The sequence below is a fragment of the Musa acuminata genome, chromosome BXJ2-9 (assembly GCF_036884655.1).
Source record: "Musa acuminata AAA Group cultivar baxijiao chromosome BXJ2-9, Cavendish_Baxijiao_AAA, whole genome shotgun sequence".
In the NCBI taxonomy this organism is placed as follows: Eukaryota; Viridiplantae; Streptophyta; class Magnoliopsida; order Zingiberales; family Musaceae; genus Musa; species Musa acuminata.
The window spans coordinates 8,561,619-8,580,004 of NC_088346.1; the positions used below are offsets into that span (position 1 = coordinate 8,561,619).

At 39.8% G+C, this 18,386-nt stretch overlaps 3 protein-coding genes across 9 annotated transcripts; all 3 read right to left on the bottom strand.

The window, feature by feature from the left end:
• Positions 1-367: 367 nt before the first annotated feature.
• LOC103997746 (uncharacterized CRM domain-containing protein At3g25440, chloroplastic) lies at positions 368-3,779 on the bottom strand. Of its 2 annotated transcripts, none has more exons than XM_009419055.3 (4): positions 3,549-3,779; positions 1,649-2,093; positions 975-1,376; positions 368-723 (listed from the first exon to the last, which is right to left on the bottom strand). In XM_009419055.3, the coding sequence occupies exons 1-4, from the start codon at positions 3,650-3,652 to the stop codon at positions 568-570; spliced, it is 1,107 nt and encodes a 368-aa protein (XP_009417330.2). In that variant the 5' UTR covers positions 3,653-3,779; the 3' UTR covers positions 368-567. The 2 variants fall into 2 exon arrangements, with proteins under 2 accessions (XP_009417330.2, XP_018686918.2); XM_018831373.2 differs by lacking the exon at positions 3,549-3,779 and having other exon boundaries at positions 1,649-1,823; positions 1,946-2,084.
• A 297-nt stretch (positions 3,780-4,076) lies between these two features.
• On the bottom strand, positions 4,077-9,138 carry LOC135583244 (ubiquitin-conjugating enzyme E2 5A-like). 4 transcript variants are annotated; one of them, XM_065125392.1, is made up of 4 exons: positions 8,881-9,138; positions 8,721-8,777; positions 5,153-5,376; positions 4,077-4,550 (listed from the first exon to the last, which is right to left on the bottom strand). In XM_065125392.1, exons 1-4 carry the CDS (start codon positions 8,963-8,965, stop codon positions 4,320-4,322), a joined length of 597 nt encoding a protein of 198 aa, XP_064981464.1. In that variant the 5' UTR covers positions 8,966-9,138; the 3' UTR covers positions 4,077-4,319. The 4 variants fall into 4 exon arrangements, with proteins under 4 accessions (XP_064981464.1, XP_064981467.1, XP_064981466.1 ...); XM_065125395.1 differs by lacking the exons at positions 8,721-8,777; positions 8,881-9,138 and adding exons at positions 5,556-5,668; positions 6,646-7,467; XM_065125394.1 differs by lacking the exons at positions 8,721-8,777; positions 8,881-9,138 and adding an exon at positions 6,646-7,467.
• Positions 9,139-9,689: 551 nt separating this feature from the next.
• Positions 9,690-18,347, bottom strand: LOC135622980 (RNA polymerase I termination factor-like). Of its 3 annotated transcripts, XM_065125391.1 has the most exons (11): positions 18,120-18,347; positions 17,902-17,984; positions 16,210-17,505; positions 15,791-15,875; positions 14,579-14,690; positions 12,642-12,754; positions 11,675-11,772; positions 11,273-11,349; positions 11,058-11,132; positions 10,875-10,937; positions 9,690-10,163 (listed from the first exon to the last, which is right to left on the bottom strand). In XM_065125391.1, the coding sequence occupies exons 3-11, from the start codon at positions 17,437-17,439 to the stop codon at positions 10,028-10,030; spliced, it is 1,989 nt and encodes a 662-aa protein (XP_064981463.1). In that variant the 5' UTR covers positions 17,440-17,505; positions 17,902-17,984; positions 18,120-18,347; the 3' UTR covers positions 9,690-10,027. The 3 variants fall into 3 exon arrangements, with proteins under 3 accessions (XP_064981463.1, XP_064981461.1, XP_064981462.1); XM_065125389.1 differs by lacking the exon at positions 17,902-17,984 and having other exon boundaries at positions 18,177-18,347; XM_065125390.1 differs by lacking the exon at positions 17,902-17,984.
• Between the last annotated feature and the right edge of the window lie 39 nt (positions 18,348-18,386).

Here is an 18,386-nt window from a genome sequence, read left to right on the forward strand (position 1 = left end):
TTCGACGTTGGACGACACCAAAAAAGCTGCCCATCCACTCGTTACCACGTGCCGACACCGAGGGAGTGGGGCCCGGCAGCCAGTGATCAAAGCCTGGGGATTTGGAACGCGTCGATTGGCGACGCGGGTGGAACAGTGCGTGCGTCAGCCATGTCTCTTCTTCCCTGTGAGGGGCAGCGGTCCACCGTGCGGTGAAGGAGAGGGGCCATTAATGGCGTTTACCGAGTGCCATCCATGTGTATCGCTTCCCGTAGGTACGGGCAGCAGGGGAAGCCGTACGGTTGCCGTCCTTCGCGTTTTCGAGTCCTCTATCTCACTGTCTCTCTCTCTCTCTGTCTCCGTCCGAGGAAAAGCGAAGAGATCGATGAATATAATTTGGACATTTTTCATGTGCCTTTTGCTGCTCACAACAATACTGCCTCGACATGCCTTGTGAAGAAGACAAAGGTAGGAGTAGCGGATATCTTAAACACACCGATCGGTTTCGAAATGGAATATTAAGGAACAGTTTCCGGTAAAAGATGAGGCAGAGAACAAATCAATCACTGTTTCGTGGATTTGAGAGTGCTACTTTTCTTCGCCGGCCGTGCTTTTGGTGGTAATCTCTTTGTTCTTCTGATACAACGCAACATGCTTTTGGTACTCCTCCAGTTCCTGCTCCAGCTTTTCGATGAATTCACTGGTGTGCTCCAGAGATTGCTCGAATCTATATTTCTCCAGAGCCTGTAAGACATTTCAACGAAAAATAAGTATTGCGAGGATTAACTAGTTAGTTTATCATTTCCGAAAAGTACGACAGCAGAAGAACCTATGAGATTCAAAAATCCATTTTGGCCAGATGAACATGGAAATTGATTGATTGGGTGCTTCTCCAGTTTGTAGCATGATGTGGATACATGGATTCTATTGCCGATGCCAGGGGTCATATTACCATATGGATAATGTACATGAATGTTATAATCCAAGACCATTACCTTCTGCTTAGAAAGTGTACCAGGAGGTGACATTATATCAGGTTGCACATAGTTCTTCCCCCGGTAAAATATGATGGTGTTGTTGGCCTTTACGTCGATCGCAGTACCCTTGCTGAGCCGCTCCAGTTCTTGGGCATATTCATGGATCTGGCCAGGTCTGCAAGGCCTGCAGACTACTTTTACTGTTTCATGCTTCTTCCAGTGGAGATGCATGTTGAGAACCACACCGCCAAACACTCCTCGCCGCCCGACCGGAACATAATTCTTCTTCTTTTCACCGGTTCGTCTTAGGTAAAACCGCTCTTCTTCGGTGAGGATTTCGGGATCATGTACTTGCTCCGGAGCTTTCGGAATCTCATATTTCCTCAGCTTCTCAATCAACCATTCTTCTTTTCTTTTTGCCTGAACAATGAAAATGCTGGCCTAAGCAGAACAATCTACTTATAGAAGGCACGAAAAGCAACAAACTGAGTATATTTTATAAAAAATCAATTGACCATTAAAAATCAACATTCAATAAAGAAGATTATCAAACGGCATATCACTGTAAGTATTAACCCGTGGAACTACAGATAGAAATTTAGAGAACTATGAACGACTATACTGAAGTTCTACAGCATGAAATGAGTGTTTGCAAGAAGAAATAGAAAGACTCGAATGCTTACGTATCAAACCTTTTCAAGCTTGTACCTAATTCTAACTTCAGGATTTGGCGACTTCATCTTCTTTTTTGCCTTCAATCGATACCATTTGAGCTCATTTAGTTTTGCTTTTCTTGACATCATCTTTCGCTTTTTCGTTGGCCTTGATTGAAATCCTGGTTTGGGATTTGGTATACCGACGGAAAATCTGGCCACATCATCATCTGTGTTAAGAGTCACTAGTGCATTGCTCCTAAATCTGATTGACTGCCACCTTTGTGGGTTAAACGGATAATATATGATTGGTTTGTGATAAATCAAAGAAGATACCAGAACGCAAGATGAAAATGGCATATCCTTGTATCCTCTCGGACCAGAACATGTACACATTGAAAGACGCAAAATGCATGTACATCTATGCATATGTGATGTCCAATTCATCAAGTAATATCCATTCCTGAACCCCACCAAAGATGTCCTGAAAGAAACATATCATAATTTGCAAATGCCCTCCAAAAAAACACCATGTAAGAAAACTTAATAGAAGAGAAAACACACTCAAAATCACTTGTGTCTTTGTATATTTAAAGCAACAAAAGGATTTGAGGAATGATACAATAGCAGCTCTATCAATAGATGCATCGAGCAAATTCCTCTCTGTATACCCACCAGACACATCCCAATAAGAGGTTTGCATAACAATGTCGAACAGCAGTAGCATCAACAAGGACACTAGCTGACTTGGTGGAATGCATTAATCGAGATTTTCATGATACGGTCTCATGGGGTTTTCCAGGAAAAGGCTCCTAAAACATTCACCGCACAGTAATAGCATCAAACTTCTAGTATGTTAAACTTACATACAGGGCAGATAAGCTCCTAAAATTGACAAAAATATAGACTTAAGAACCATTAAGAATCCTTGTGGAATGGTCTGAAAGAAGGATATCCTTATGATAAATGGAACTGGAGACTACGAAGCCGTCAACCTATGGATGCTTATTTACTCTAAAAAAAATTAAGAATGCAGTTCTGTTTATGATTTAAGTTTGATGAAAGCAAGGTACAATAATGCAACAGAGAAAATTTAAGCTCCATATTTAAAAAAGATAAACAAGATAAAAAATATGCAAAAGAAATCTAATCAAGTATGGCAATAAAATTCCTATTCTTCCAAGGCCTTTAAATATTCGAAGCAAACCCCCCTGCCCTGAAAACAAAACAACACATATGCACTCAGAAACACACAAGAATTATCTCGAGGCAACAAACGAGTAACTGAACTCAATCAAGCTCAAAGTGCACAAGAACAATAACAACAAACTAAGAAGCTTGAACTCATCACGAGTACATCTACTCATCAAGCATCGTATAACTAATGCCGATCAAACAAGAGGTTATGCGCATCTAGTATGTTTATCCTTTTCTTCTTTAATAGCATAGGAAACACATGTTAGAACAAGAAGCAATTCCGACAAGGTTATGAAATTTGTATCATGTCATGAGGATTATGAACATCCACCTTTTCAGTCATTGATTCACAAAAAAGTAGCTATTGCCTTCTCAAGCACAGTAAAAAACTCATTCCAATAGGTATACTGTTCAGACACTTTAAAACTCCTCAGATGTCAAACTTCGATGGGAAGAGCAGCCAAAAGAAAACCATATTAAACAGAATTCACGAGATTCATAAAAGTAGATGCAAGAAAAATTACATCTTTCGTCAAAAAATCACTGAAGCATATAAGATATTGAAGGAATCAAACAGATACAATAAACGGATTCGCCTATTATGAACTTGAAGAGAAAAAAAAGACAGAGAAAACGAAACATCTCTCGAAAAGTTCTACCAAAATGCTCCATGCAGAAAAATAATCGAACAAGAAGGAAGACAAACACAGAATTTATCAAGGAAAACCGAAAAAGGAATCACCTTGTCGGATTAGAAAGAGGAATTCCTTGACGACCGCACCAAGAAATCAATCCACGGAACAATCCGACACTCTTACTTCTCAGAAACCAAGAAGCAGAAATCATGGGAAGACGTCGCGTCTTCTACTGATTGCCACCACCAGCGAGAGGACGGCGCTGTTCCCGGCAGCGAGGTAAGCGGCGGAGCCCGAGTTCAGGTAGGGTTTTTCCCTCGGATATGTTGGGATTTGAAGCCTAGGCAAAAACAACTAATTCTACCCCAGTCTTATCCCACCTTATGGGTCCCACATTGCTTCAATCATGGAACAGGTAATTTAAAAGGTACACTTAAACGGGTGAGAAAGTATTGTTCTTCTGTGATCTATGGGCGAATTGGGTTGATTTATTGAAGGCAATATATATATACTGCCTACATTATTTATATTCATATTAAGATGCGCATTACCCATCTAAAACATGTTTATTCTTAATTAGGTTTTATAAGGTGATTAGTCTGTAAGTAAAACAACCAATCAAATACCAACAAATCTAAAACAAAATAATTAATGATATGACATTTCTAATAAAAAATTGTGAGAGTATGTCAAATATTATCAGAACTTCAACCACACATCATATTGAACTGATCCTTCTCCAAGAGATTAGATTCTATACAGAGAAATCTCATTTGTGGTCTTTAAGCATCTACAACAACAATACATAAACTTGGATTACTCCAGTGATAATTAGCAGAGACTTCTCCCTTTCTCTTTGGCACCGAGCTCGCCACTGATCAGCCCATGGCATGCTTTTGAGTCCATGATCTTGCCATCTCTTCGTAGCGAGGCCTCCGGTTCTTGTACAGGTGCGCGATCTCTGGGACGAGAGGGTCGTCCGGGTTTGGGTCTGTGAGCAGAGAGGAGATGGAGAGGAGCACCTTCGATATGGTCAGAGCTGGACTCCACTGATCCTTCAGGATGTCGAGGCAGATGCTGCCATTTGAATTGATGTTCGGATGGTAAACCTGCAAGTTTTCAAGCAAATCAAACACATTTGATGAGATTTCCTTCTCACCAATATATGATGACTTGAAGGCACGGTTCAAAGTTCAAACAACATACATCCATTAAATTCCTAGAATAAAGAAACTATTCACTGAACCAAGCAAAATGGAAATCATGACTCGAAAACATATTTAATCGCGTCTTCTAAAAGAAATAGTAGAGTTTAAGCATCGACTCTTGCATTCATGTACATGCCATGATCATAGTGGAATGCTTTGCTTCTTATATTTCGGAGTCAGAATGGCCACCATGATGAAAAGATGATGCTACTTGAGAGGGAGAGCAAAGACAAGACGACTCGATCAGTTCGGAGGAATAGCTCAATGAAACAGTAATACACACACAACCACCAAGAAATCCTGAATTCTTCTTCATGGCATTCTACATATTCACATGCAGTCACTTCTAGGAAATCATAACTTACTGCTATATCTAAGAAACAAAATATGGAGATCAATAATTATTTTGTGAATGATCAATAATTAAAGTAAAACTCCTTGAGACAACTTTGCAACATATATCATGGAAGAGAAATAACAAAAGGAGAAGCTGTTGCTCTCACCTTGGTCTGAAAGTTGACCATGGGAGGCTTAAATGGATAGTCGGGAGGGAAATGAATGGTAACAAAGAAAACTCCCCCAGCATAGGGACTGTCCGAAGGACCCATTATTGTGGCTTGCCAGTGAAACAGGTCTTCTCCCACAGGTCCGGCACTGCATGATGCCGGAGGATCCCTTTGCAGATCCTGAAGCTCTTTTTGGATCCGTCTGCTAGCCATAGAAGCTCCTGCACCAACACAAAAGAGGCTTACATATCAAGATATGCAACCGGAGAAAAGGAAGGAAAAAGGAACAAGATATGTGCAACTCCAAGTCCAACCACCAAGTAACCATAAACAACTAGAATAAGCTACATCAGAGTGCACAAATGAAGCTAAATCACGAGGCGATTCGCTAGCATCTGACCTCAATGGATTCTTCATTGATCCACATGGGCAAGAGATTGAATACAAAGAGAAATCTGTGAGCTCATGATGGTATCAAACTCTCTAAATTAAGACAATGGCCAAGACACCATTCTGCATCGATAACAAGATGCAGGATCAGAAAGATGTTTAATATATGGCTTTGGGATGACCATCCTAAACTTCGGTCATCTAATAGCACAAAAACAATGCAACAATCTCATAAGACAAGCAAACTTATGGATAAAACAGCTCATTAAACAGGACTTGAGTTCTTGAAGACTCTGATCTGAATTTAATTCCATGCTTTGATAATGAGAAGACAGGTTCAGCCAAAACATTACCTCTCTATCAACAATCGAGCCAAATTAGTTTCCTATGAACACAAGGAATCCAATCTAATCTCCATAAAAACTGAAGGCATTCTTTTTTTTCTTTTTTGCCTACTTTCCAGAAAGAAAAGCATGTTGTTAATAAATGGCTGCTTAAACAATCACAATTGGAAGATTTCACAGATGGAATGAGAAAAAGGAAACCCAGTACTATTTTAGAGATGAACTATTGCTTTGTATGAATCGACAAGCCGCACAAATACAGGGACTTTCTTGTAGCCCAAACACCAAAACGAATATATGTTGCGTATTTAAGCTCACTTCTCATAATACAATCCATCATATATGTAATTTTCTTGTTCAAAACACAAAAAAAAAGGCCCACATCTAATACTTGCATGAAGACATAACCTGAACTCCAATAGCAGCTAAACTTTCTAACAAGATCTACAGACACTATAGATTTAATCAATGAAAGTCTACTAATTTTGTATATATATATATATATATATATACAAAAAGCATGAATCAGAATGCGAGAACCAAAACCTAGAAATCAATCAAAGACCGATGCATAACTATGTCAAAACAACCAAAGCAATCAGCTTTTCGCTTCCCGGCGACGAATTCGAAGTTTAAGAGCAATAATGACTCGAAAAATCGAATAAAAAAGGAAAAAGGAGTGGCACCGCATGAAAGATCAGAACCAGAAAGCTTCCGAACTAATCGATGAAGACAAGGCGAAAAGGATTCACTTACAGGTTAGTGGAATTGATGGTAGATGAGCCGCGAGACCGGATTGGAACGAGAACCAGCTCCTCAAGGGAGAGAGATGACGGACGAACGGGGGAAGAACTAGGAGGACAGCATCGGGTATCAGCTCGGCGGTGGAAACATTGAGGGACGGAACGGTGGATCTCATCCGTCTCGGTCGAGGCAGCGGACACGGGTTACAGCCCAATCGCAGGCGCTGGGCGTCACATTCGGCTTGTGGGGACGGGGACTGCTTTTCCCGTCCCATCCCCATCTTATCCCCCCCCCCCCCATCGCTCTTCTGAGCACATCCTGTCGAGGGGATTGGAGGTTGGATATCTTGTGGAAGTAAAACATCGAATGGAGTAGAAAAGACGAAGAAGAATCTATGGGCTGAAGACTCGGGAAGTCCTTCCATCCGCATCAAGACAAAAATCTTTAGCTCCTTCTTTCGCAGTCACTTCCTGGTTGATCCTCCAACCCAACTTCATCTGATGATGTTGTGTTCTTGCTTCTTGGACTCGGGGATGACAGCAGTCAACCTCTACAACAAGAAAAAAGATCGTCTTTCAACCAGGATCGGAAGAGGCCTTGCGCGCTCGCCCACTCTTTAGAGTTCAAGTATGATATCAATCACAATTTCTTGAAGTTGAAGACATATGGCATATGGACAAACACAAAGTTACAATCTTGGATACTCCACCGATGTTAAGATGAAGAACAAGAATACATATGGTGTCACTAAGAACCCAATTTCCCCAAGCAATTTTACCAAGTAAACTCATCTGCGATCCTGCAACTTTCAGAGCTCAGCTGCTTCTACCTTCAAGAAAGCAGACACTTCAGAACGACTCCACACGCAAGGAAGATGACGGACATGAGGCTCTGCCGATTCATGTAGCCAGAACTTGCATCTTCCTGCGACTGCGGTGCACTAGCAGGACACACAAGTCCTATCTTGTCGTCCCGGCACTCACTGGAAAACAGGCCAGGAGGATACTTCCCGTAGAGGTTGATGTAGGTGAACATGTTCGTTGCACAGTTGTTCGTCAGATCATTCAATTCTGCGGCGTATGGGCATGCGAATTCCTTGAAAGCTCCACAGCAGAGGTCGACAGGGTAGAGGGGACCCTTGCACTGGCTTGTGATGATTGTGTAGTTCAGGAACTCAAAGCTCAGAGGGCAATCTACAAAGTTTCTTAAGATGAGCACAGCTGCAATTCCACTATTAGGCCAATCGGAGAACTATAGAACAACAGAAACAAGCTACGAGATTTTACTCTCCATTTCAATGAGAATTCCATTCTACAATGTTCCAATACAATCAGTGTCGCACATGTATCACAAGCTTGTGATCATGTTCCGATAGGCAAAGTTTCTTTCGAAATGATATTACCTATGGGCTTCTTCCTGGAAAAAGAACAAAAGGGATAGGCCGATGGTTTCAGGATGTCCATTCTTTGACTCATTCGTGCTCGCACTGGTTAACATTCTGAAATGTTCAGCAGCCTTTGTCGACATCCACCGATAGCTTTTATTAGAGTATCTTTTATATCCCTTTGCCATTAAGTCTATCAATCATAGTAAGTCTACATCGACTTCACAGATATTGTTATTTAATTTCATATTTTAATATCTAAATATCATGATTTTTATGCTTACAGAATCAAAATCTTTATGTATACAACGTGATAAGGACACAAAATGAAAACCATCAAGAATTCTAGCGTTAGTCTTTTATGTTTGAATTCTTTTTCGGTATTGCTCCTCGGGATCATATGGTCATCATCCATCTCTATGTTAACACAATTCAACAGGCCTAATGAGTTCGATTCGATCCTGCTCCTCAAAAATTGATTCGACTGATCTAGCAAAATAGAAAGAAATCCAGACAAAATAAGCCGATAATTGAAGCCTACGACATCTCGTAAGACCAATCACCGGCTCGTTACCTCCCTCGACGTTTCTACTAAATTACGTTATGGCAGTTGCTCACGCCACGGCCAAAGCCCAAATATCGGAAGAGAGAGAACTACAAATTACAGACGAAAAAGAGGAGAGGAAAAGAAAGCAGATCTTACTCGTCGGTGTCTGCAGCAAGCTCCGCCCTCCGGATCCACGAGGCACCAGCACATCATCTAAACCGAAACACCCGAGCGTGTTTTCAGCTCGAGAAGAACCCCAGGAAAAAAAAATTCAAACTTTTGCTACAAAATCCAAACTTTATGGATGGATCAGTACCTGATATGAAGCTCGAAGCAGTCGCCAACCCAGCAAACGCCACCAAAATAAGTGCCATCATGGAAAGCTTTGGATCCAAATCCATCTCGATGCGTCTCTCCTAGCCTCCTCCAATCTAGAGAAAGAGAGAGAGAAGAGAGAGAGAGAGAGATGCGAATTAGTAAGAAGAGGGCGGTCACGAAGTCGGGGCTCGGCGACCGCGTCTGCTTCTGCGTCTGCGTCAACTCGGGGCTCGGTGGGAGGGAAGTGGCTCACGAGCTTCGTCGGCCCAGCCATCGTCTGACGGTTATCTGGAAGGTCTATCTTCGTGGGGCCCGCATCGCTGACCAGTGGCACGGGAGGTTCCTTCCTACCTGGCGTCAGCCGGGACAGGTGATGACGCTAATCTACGTTCGGCGGCCTGTGTACTAACTAACTTGAAGAGGCTTTGACGGTCTTGATCGTTCAAAGAGAGAAGGGGTCCAGTGATCGAACGGCGCTATCTTGAGACCAAGTTCGTCAACGACCCGCATAGTGGGACCCATCCCAAGCTGGATCTCTCCGCAAGACATTTGACGGCGTGTTGCGTAGAAAGACCGGCAGAATGACGGCAACATCCCTCAAGCACAAAGCCTTCATTTTTTTTTGTCTTTTGTCCCTTTAAATTTAAGAGACTTCCGCATACGCACAAGCATAAGCCTTTATTTTCATTATATATGTATACAATCATTAATCTCCATCAGCTAGCTATCATTTGATCATTGATAATCAAAAAGATCATTAGGCTAAAACACCTGAGAAAAATAATAATACACAGACCCTTGGGATCATAGAGCACTATTAAATTACTTTATATAATGAAACCATCATCCCTTATTATGCATGCAACCATTTAAGTGACTATAATGATTAGAAGGAACTTAATATGCAACGTTCCAGTAGAATCTTAATGCAGCAAAGTCACATCAATGGCGATCACACCAGGCAAACCACAGCCGCATTTCCACAAGAGAAACAAAAATAGTTCCGGTATCCTCTTTATCCATCCAACTACCGCACCTCAAACCGGTGTTTCCCCAAGGCATGTTAACAGATAACACATTTGGCACAGTGGATGCAAAAAATTCAGGATACTCCGAGTAAAAACCTTCAGATACACTTACGGGCTTCATTTTCTGTATTCAATCATTTCGGGGCAATAGCGTTTTGAAAGCACTTCCACTTGCTCGATGAAAGGCTTCTCCTTGAATCCACCAATGTGTCGTGTCATTTGACCCCATCGTTTTCGGCAAATTTCTGCGGATCTGAAGAACAAAATAGAAGATATAGCTAACTTCCTAAACAAGATGTCTGATAAAGTAATTTGGTGGGCAGCAAGGAGTGTAGCTCAGACTGAGGTTCTGAATCTAGCTGGTTATTGGAGTGGTTGAATATAAGTGACATGTACAACAGAAAATCGTTTAACCAGGTTAAGATGCCAAATTTGATGGACAAAGGAATCAGAAACAGGAAGCAATCTAGCATCACGGAGATAACCCATTTCTAAAATCACAACATGTTGTAACTAAAGATAACCCATTTCTTTAAGCAACTAGGAAAGAAATACAGCTCTTAGAATGGTCAGACAACCAAACATGTGCTGCTTGTCATATGGGAGGAGCATTATCTTCTCCCAAATAAAATTTTGAACAATATATCTAGCTTAGGTAATCTTTGATGCAAAATGAATCCAAATAGATTTCTATGAAGGAGTATAGTCACTCAGAAGAAATTTCCTTCAACTCAGTCCAATTACAAGGGTTGAAACCAGCTGAAACATAAGTTTGTACCTAAATTATATCAGGAATCCTGACCCATGGAAACTACTTATTAACCACAAAGGTTTCAGTTTTATTTTAGGTTCCACATTGAGGAATTGTATAACAGTTTGTGTAATATAAGATGAATTTATAAGATTTTAAGAATATACTCTTACGTGATCCATGTCCAACAAAATATAAATGAATCACACATACCTGTGCTCAAGAAGATTGTCCCAGTCAACATCTTCTAGACAGCATGCATCGACTTTAAGAAGCCTGAAATCCATGTTGACAACCATGTAAATGCATTTAGACAACCTTACAAGGATTCATACAAAATGTTATTCTTTACAGAAAGGAAAAAAAGACATGATAAACAAAAGATGACAGTCTTACGCATCCAATAACAGATAGTCATCTGAGTCAGACCATAGACCTTGATTGACCAAAGGTGATGTTAGTTGTTGATACCTGAAAGAGCAGGACAACAATATATATAAATGGAAGAAAAATAAGCAACCAATATCTCGGATGATACAGAAAAATTTTGGTCAATATGGTTCCAAAAATAAATGAATCTTACAGTACAAATAAAAAAAAATACCACTTACCACTTCTCACAGCAAGCAGCATCATATCGAGTAGACAGCTTCTGACTGATTGCTTCCCAAGAGATATTGTCCCTCAGCTACCAAAAGCACAGACAGATCATGAAGACAAAAATAAAAATAGTGACGTAAATGAATATAAGCAACAAAATTATAAAAAAAACAATGTGTAACCCTCTTATACTAGTACAAGCAAGAAAACTAAGTATCAATGAAACAAGCAACAACAGTAATGTGGACAAGCAATAAAAGCCAACCATTCATGCTTATACTAGTGAAGTAAACGACTATAAGCAACTCGATAAAAGAGAAACAACACAACCATCTTATACTAGTGCAAGCAAGACGACTAAGTATGAATGAAGCAAGCAACAACAGTAATATGGACAAGCAATAAGAGCCAACCATGCCGTGCTTAGTCTTTTTTTCCTCGAAGGCTTTCATCCGCAGATCCAAGTTCACTAAATCAAATAAAGTCTGATACTCATCCTGAGACCAGGACCCTGTGCCAAGAGAAACAATAGAATTAAACAGATGGATCAAAAATGAAATGCTAACTGAATGAACAACCAAATATAAGCCAAATTCACTCCATCCTGGAAGCTGTACGGGTAATTATTAGCAAAACACTAAACATGTTCAGATCACACCTTAAAATGCTAGAACAATCTGAACCTTAATTGCAATGCATATCCTCACCACATATATCAGGATTTAGCTTGATAAACATACATTTAGCAGGGCACCGAAAATGAATGAGAAACTTCAATTTTGTATCCAAAAATGGACTTGAAAGCAGGGAAAATAGTGGAATAAAATCTTCACGTAAAAAGCTATACTTGTCTCTTTCGATATTTAACAAATTGTCATATCTACATACACTTAGACATGCTTTACTTAATAAAAGAGCTAGCAATCTGTCATATTCATGTAACCATAGCCTGCACCTTAAGCAAAAGAAACGAGCTTTAGCAGTCTACAAGCCACTAACCTTTAAAACTAGGCCAATAACAAATATAAGAAAAACATTTCTAGTGGTTATTAGGGAATGACAACATGGGAGTCCAAGTGATCATTGGTTTAAGAGAGTCAAATACTATCTCAAATTATGATGAATACTCAGATACAAATGTATCTATATAACATAAACACTACACTAGCATTAATTTGTCTTATAGCAAACGTTTTTAGTTATTGTGATCTAGTAAGGGTCACCTATAAGCACGAAAATCTCATTACCAAAACTTTCAATTCTGAGGAGATTGTAACTGGGGAGAAACAACAGACTAAATAACTGTCAGAAAATATTATATAATATTATACCCCGTCAGAACAGCTACTACCAAGAAATCAATAATAACAGAAATCATACCTCTTTTAAAATTAGGTGATTTTATCCTCCGCCAACAATCTTTGAGATGTATCCTATGTTTCCTGAGTTGGGCTGCTAAAGTTTTCCAGTCTGCTCCATGTTTTGCATGGAACCTATATGCACATGTTACCAATGGTAAATAGCAATCTGCAATGTAATAGAGTGATGTCTTCACTATAATAAGAAAAAATTATGAAAACAAAAAACTTCATATCATGCAAGCTGTCAAGTGTCAGTATTTTTAAAATTTAATTTTTGATGCCCAAAACTTGGTCAGCTGTAGCATGACCCAAGTGGATCCGGCTTTGCTTTCACACACACAATTTTATACCAAAATACCAACAAACAGCTAAAACTGATAGGTTGATTTATATCTAGGAGAAATAAGATCATTTGCAAAACAGGGCGTCGAGCTATATATTTGGACCACATGTTGGGTCAGTTCAAGAATGATCCATATATCCCAAAAAAGCTGCTTTATTTGCCATCAAACAAGTGTCCTAAAAGCTATGCAAGAAAGCATAAATAACAAAGGGAACAAGGATAATACAATACAAGATAAACTTCTATAAACAGTTCTTCCTTAATGACAATCTCTTGTGGTTGATTTTTTCTGCATTTAGAAGCACTTTAAATCATGGACTGCAGTCCCGCTCGAACCGGTATGATATGGATGGCATGAACCGGTATGCAGATCAAATCCATTTCAGATGCTCCGAACTAACCAATAAAAAAAAAAGAAAAAATAACTATTTCACATGTATAGGGTTCCCATTCGCGAGCCCTCTTCCCATCATCTATTTCGGGTATGCTTCCTCCTCTTCTCTTTCTCCTCTCTTCCTCCACACTTCCTCCTCTTCCTTCTTCCTCCTCTTCCTCCACGAGAATCTGTTCCTTCCTCTTCTCCTTGTTCTTCTTCCTCGTTGAGTCTTCAATATGTAACGGGGTGCCATGTGTCGAAACACCGGTACCGACCGGTATGTATCGATTTAGCCAAGGACCAATACATCAGTACAAGACGACAAGCCTTGCTCTGAATCAAATAATTTGCATTTGATATTTAAGTGTACTGCATAGTATAGTATTTAAAATAGACAACCTTCCTTGAATCCTGTAATTTTTAATGCATTTGAGTTGCAACAAAAACATATTTCCTTACCCCCTAATGACAAAATAATTTGGTTTGATATAAATTCTTAGAATCAAGCTTATATGAAAAGCATGGCATCCATTCTCCAAAATAAGTATTAAATATTCATTAATTAAAAATGAGAAACTTAAACTTCAAGTGGAAATTTATAGTTTTCCAAATATTGTTTATATAAAGTTTTACTGAACAAATCTAACTAGTTTTATCTCATGGGCTTAAGATGCTCATCAACACCAAAAGGTGAAGTCAAATTTGACCGACAGAAAATAACATGCTTTCTTGCATTGCTCGATGACTACTGCCTGGTTGCAGCTTTGCATGGTCCAAAAAAGTGCAGGATTTTGTCCAGCATACATGCACATAGGCAAATTAGCAATTAAATGATTAAGATATTTTAACAATGACAACTTTTTTTTCAAGTATTTTAATAAATAAATCATATTTTCTTATAGAAACTTCAAAGTTCAAAAGATTTGTCATTTATGTTGTTCTGGTAAAGAAATTGAGCTTTAATCAAGCATGGTTGTTGTCTGTTGAATATCTTATATGTTTATTACATTGAAATATTTAGGCTCAGCACTTATATATTTAGGAAGTTTATTAGATAGTTTATTTTATGTGCAAGTACCATTTCTGATTCCTAGATAACCAGTAGAAGCCAAATATGACTTATGTAGCGTATATAAAGATATTCAGGGACAAATATCTCAAACCACATTAAGCACCATAACTAGAACAAACAGGAAAGTAGAATTCCAACTCTGAGCCATGAGGGGGTTTGGGTTACCTCCGAAGGATATCATATTCCTCAGGATCCCACTTACGCTTCTCACTCCTTTCAAGTAGAACATGAGCTCGATAATATACAGCAACATAAGGCCGACGAGGCAAACAAGCACCTGTGGAGAAGAATGGATGACAAGTAATCCTCAGGTTAATCTAAGGACAATGAGATTGGATGACTGAAGATATTCTAAGCAACTCATAACTTTAAAACTAGCCTAGCTGACAGGAATAGATGCATTTACCTTAATATTCCGAAAACATGTTACAGCACTAACAATAACATAAAAGCAATTTGTTATTACAAGGAAAATTACTGTGAAGGTGGCCTCTAAGTGCTTCAAGGTGATACAACAAATATAAAGAAGAAAAAGGAGAAGCTCAGCTAAAAGATTAAGAATTAGCCAAGATCAGATAAAAATTTGTTTCATAACTTAAATAATTACAGCACAACCATGATTGAACATTACAATTAAAGAGGCAACCTACTGCAAGAATCAGGATATATTTTTTAAAGATCTGCTGTAGATTTAAAATGTTTAGAACTTACATATTTTGTTAGAAAGTTCAAAAACCATACCTTAAAAGATATATATTCTGCTAGAAGTGCAACAACTATATTGCAAAAGATACAAATTTTGTCAGAAGTGCAACAAAAAATATATAGAATACACTTGTCAATAATCGATTCATAAAATGAAATATACTAGAAAGGCTCAATGCAAATTACTGCATCTGGTCACTGCATGACTGTGCAAAGAAACTAAAGTAATGAAGATCCCTTGACCCTAGTGGCCATCATTACCTACTTGGAAGTGAAAGAAGCTGACCTAATGCAGTTACATATTCATCCCAGTTCCCAAAAAACGAGGCAGCATATGCTGCAACAATCACATGCTGCTCTACAGCTACCAAAAATTTTATACACTTAAAGTAGCCAAATTATGATTCTCTCGGTTAACTTTTATTAGCTCAACAAGCTGGTCTTTCCAAGACCCAAAAAAGCTCTGCAAATAGTAAACTCTCGATCCATTATTTTTAGCCAAATGGACTCGATAGTGCAATTTGCTCAAAGCCGCAGTTGTACATAGGTAAGCATTAAGAAAACTAAAATTAGGGGGGCAAAATAAAGGAGAAAATAGAGAAGAACTCGAATATCCTCTGTTAAACGTGATAAGTAAATAAGCAATATCAGGATCAGTAAATGAATGCCTACCGATTTCCTTCCAACAACTTTTTATTTCTGGGTAATTTTTACAGTTGAGAATCATATGCTTGCCCTCCTCTCCCAACTGATGTGCCTGAAAGATAAAGAAACATTATGACACAGTCCAGGGGATCAAAATGAACTAACAACAGTAATACATCATCTGACAGCAATGAAGAAAATGAAATAAGTTATAAGAAGCATCTTCAACAATTTAATTAATTCATACGGAGAACGTAAGAGAAAACATTGCAGGAATATCTAATGGGAGCCTAAAAGATCCTTATAAAGTTAGCTCTTTGTCAATGAAAATATGGTTGTTTGACAGTAATTCATGAAAAGATTTAGTGGCAACAATAGCATTCTCAATAGCAAGAGAATGCCCGTACAATTTCTGAACCTTCAATTAGAAATGCAAGTAGACTAACCAGTATATACTCATCTATTGCTTCCTTAATCTTTTTGTCTTCCTCTGGAGTAAAACGTTTGCCTTGGATTAAAGGTTCTTCAGTATTTTCATTGTTCATGTTCTCATTCCCAGCAGGAAACACCTCAACTTCACTTGAAAAACTCACTTTCTTTTTATTTTTCTTTAGTGCAGATGTATCAGAACCATCTTTAGTGCGCTTGCCTTTGTTTTTTGTATCAGAAGCCTCAAAGTCATCAGAGCCTTTCTTCTTTTTCTTCGTGCTAGATATCTCTCCATTTCCTTCAGGTTTGGCAGCAGGAGATTTTTTCTCTGTCTTCTTGTCCACCAAATTTACGTCATTTTTGGAAGGTCCTTTGGCTGTTTGGTCATCTCCTTTTTTATCCTTCTTTTCCTTGCTCTTCTTTCTTTTCTTGCCAATTGCTGTTGCATGAGATGCCATTTCACTAATGTCATCTTCTGCAGCCTTGTTGTCTTCGATGCTCAATGACTGCTTAACTTCCTTCCCCGTCTCATAGCTGCCATTTTCAAATTCAGGGTTATCAAATGCCTTCTCCCTCTTCGTCCTCTTTTTATAACCTGAAGTTTGAACTTCTTCATGGTCTTTCCTCCTCTCCTCCATTTCATCCCTTGACCCAACCTTACACCTGCCAAAACCAATATTATTTTCTAAACTTGCATATGCAGCATTTCCAGCGGTCTTGTTTTCATCTGTACCAAGAGCACTGGCTGTAGACATTCTGTCCTTCTTTCTCACCTTCACCTCTGCATGTACAGACAACCTTACTCCTACATCATCTCCCTGGTTCCTCTTCCTCTTCCTGCTTTCCTCCCCTTTTTGTGCCTCATCTTCTTGGACATGATTAACCCTCTTATCACATTCTTCATCACCATTCCCATTCTTCTTTCTTTTATTCTTCTTCTTCTTCTTCTTGTTTCCATCCTCTTTTGAATCCAATTCTAACTCTGCCTCTATCCTCTCATGTTCTTGAACCTTGTCATTAGGATTTTTTTGATTTTTCTCAAGATCCTTACTTTTCTTCTTCTTATGCTTCTTTGAAGCTACTTTAGCTTCCTCCAAGGCTGCACTCACATCACAGTCATTGAAACCCTGTTCCACTTTATCACCGCTCTCACCATCCATCCTCTTGTCTTTCTGCTTTTTCTTCCTATCCTTCTTATCTTTCTTTTTCTCAAGTTTGTTGCTTTCCTCTTTTGCTTCGTCTTGCATGATTAAGTGGAGTGATCTTTTTCTCTTCTAAATTATTCCTCTTAAGTTGGCGTACGTCAAGCAAATCTGAAACCACAAAAGCAAATCCAACGAATAATATATCAGAAGCGAGAGCGAAAAAGAGGGAAAGCAAGTGATCGGGGAGGTGGCTGCCGGTAGAGAGGGAGAATACCGACAGGAAAAGAATGGAGAGGGAGGGGGTGGGAGGTGACTGATGGGAGAAAGCGAGACGGCGACACCGGGAGGTGGCTGCCAGGCAAGGAGGGGGGGAGGAAGAGCAAGCAAGAAAGGAGGGGCGGGGCTGCACCGCCAGGAGGAGACAGAAAGATAGCGAGCGAGGGGAGAGAGCTAACGGATAGGAAGGTACCACCGTCCGCGAGAGAGGGGGCACCGCCGGGGCGATAAAGGGTCGGACTAAGAGTAAATTAGGGTTTTTAACTAGGAATCACGTCGGTAGGGTACCTGCAAATTTATCCCTGTCCTTTCTCAATCCAGTGATTTTGCACAACACAAGCGCTCCCCGAGGGCAAGGAATGCCTAAACTTCTGGTCAGAGTAAGGCTTACACTAAGAGAGGAACGGGACTAAACCGGCATCGGCTGGGCAAGAAAGCCCTACGCCCTTACCATAACAAAGAACACAGAATAATACGAGAAGCTTAGGATTAAACGGTGGCCGTACCAAACAACAGCTAGGGTTTACGATGCAGAGAGTTGGAATAAGAGGGACTCGTACGACCTCCGTCAGGTGGCGACGACGACCGCCTTCCGCGGTGCCACGGTCCGCCCGCTTCCGGATCTCGCTGCCAACGGAGGAGGTGGGCGATCCCTGTCGCTTGCCGAAGGTGTGGTTCTCGTCCGCGGCCAAGCGGCTCAGGGCAGAGGTGTCACCCGGCTGAGAAAGTGACGAACAGCCGCATCAGGTGATGGGTTAATATTGACCTCTGAT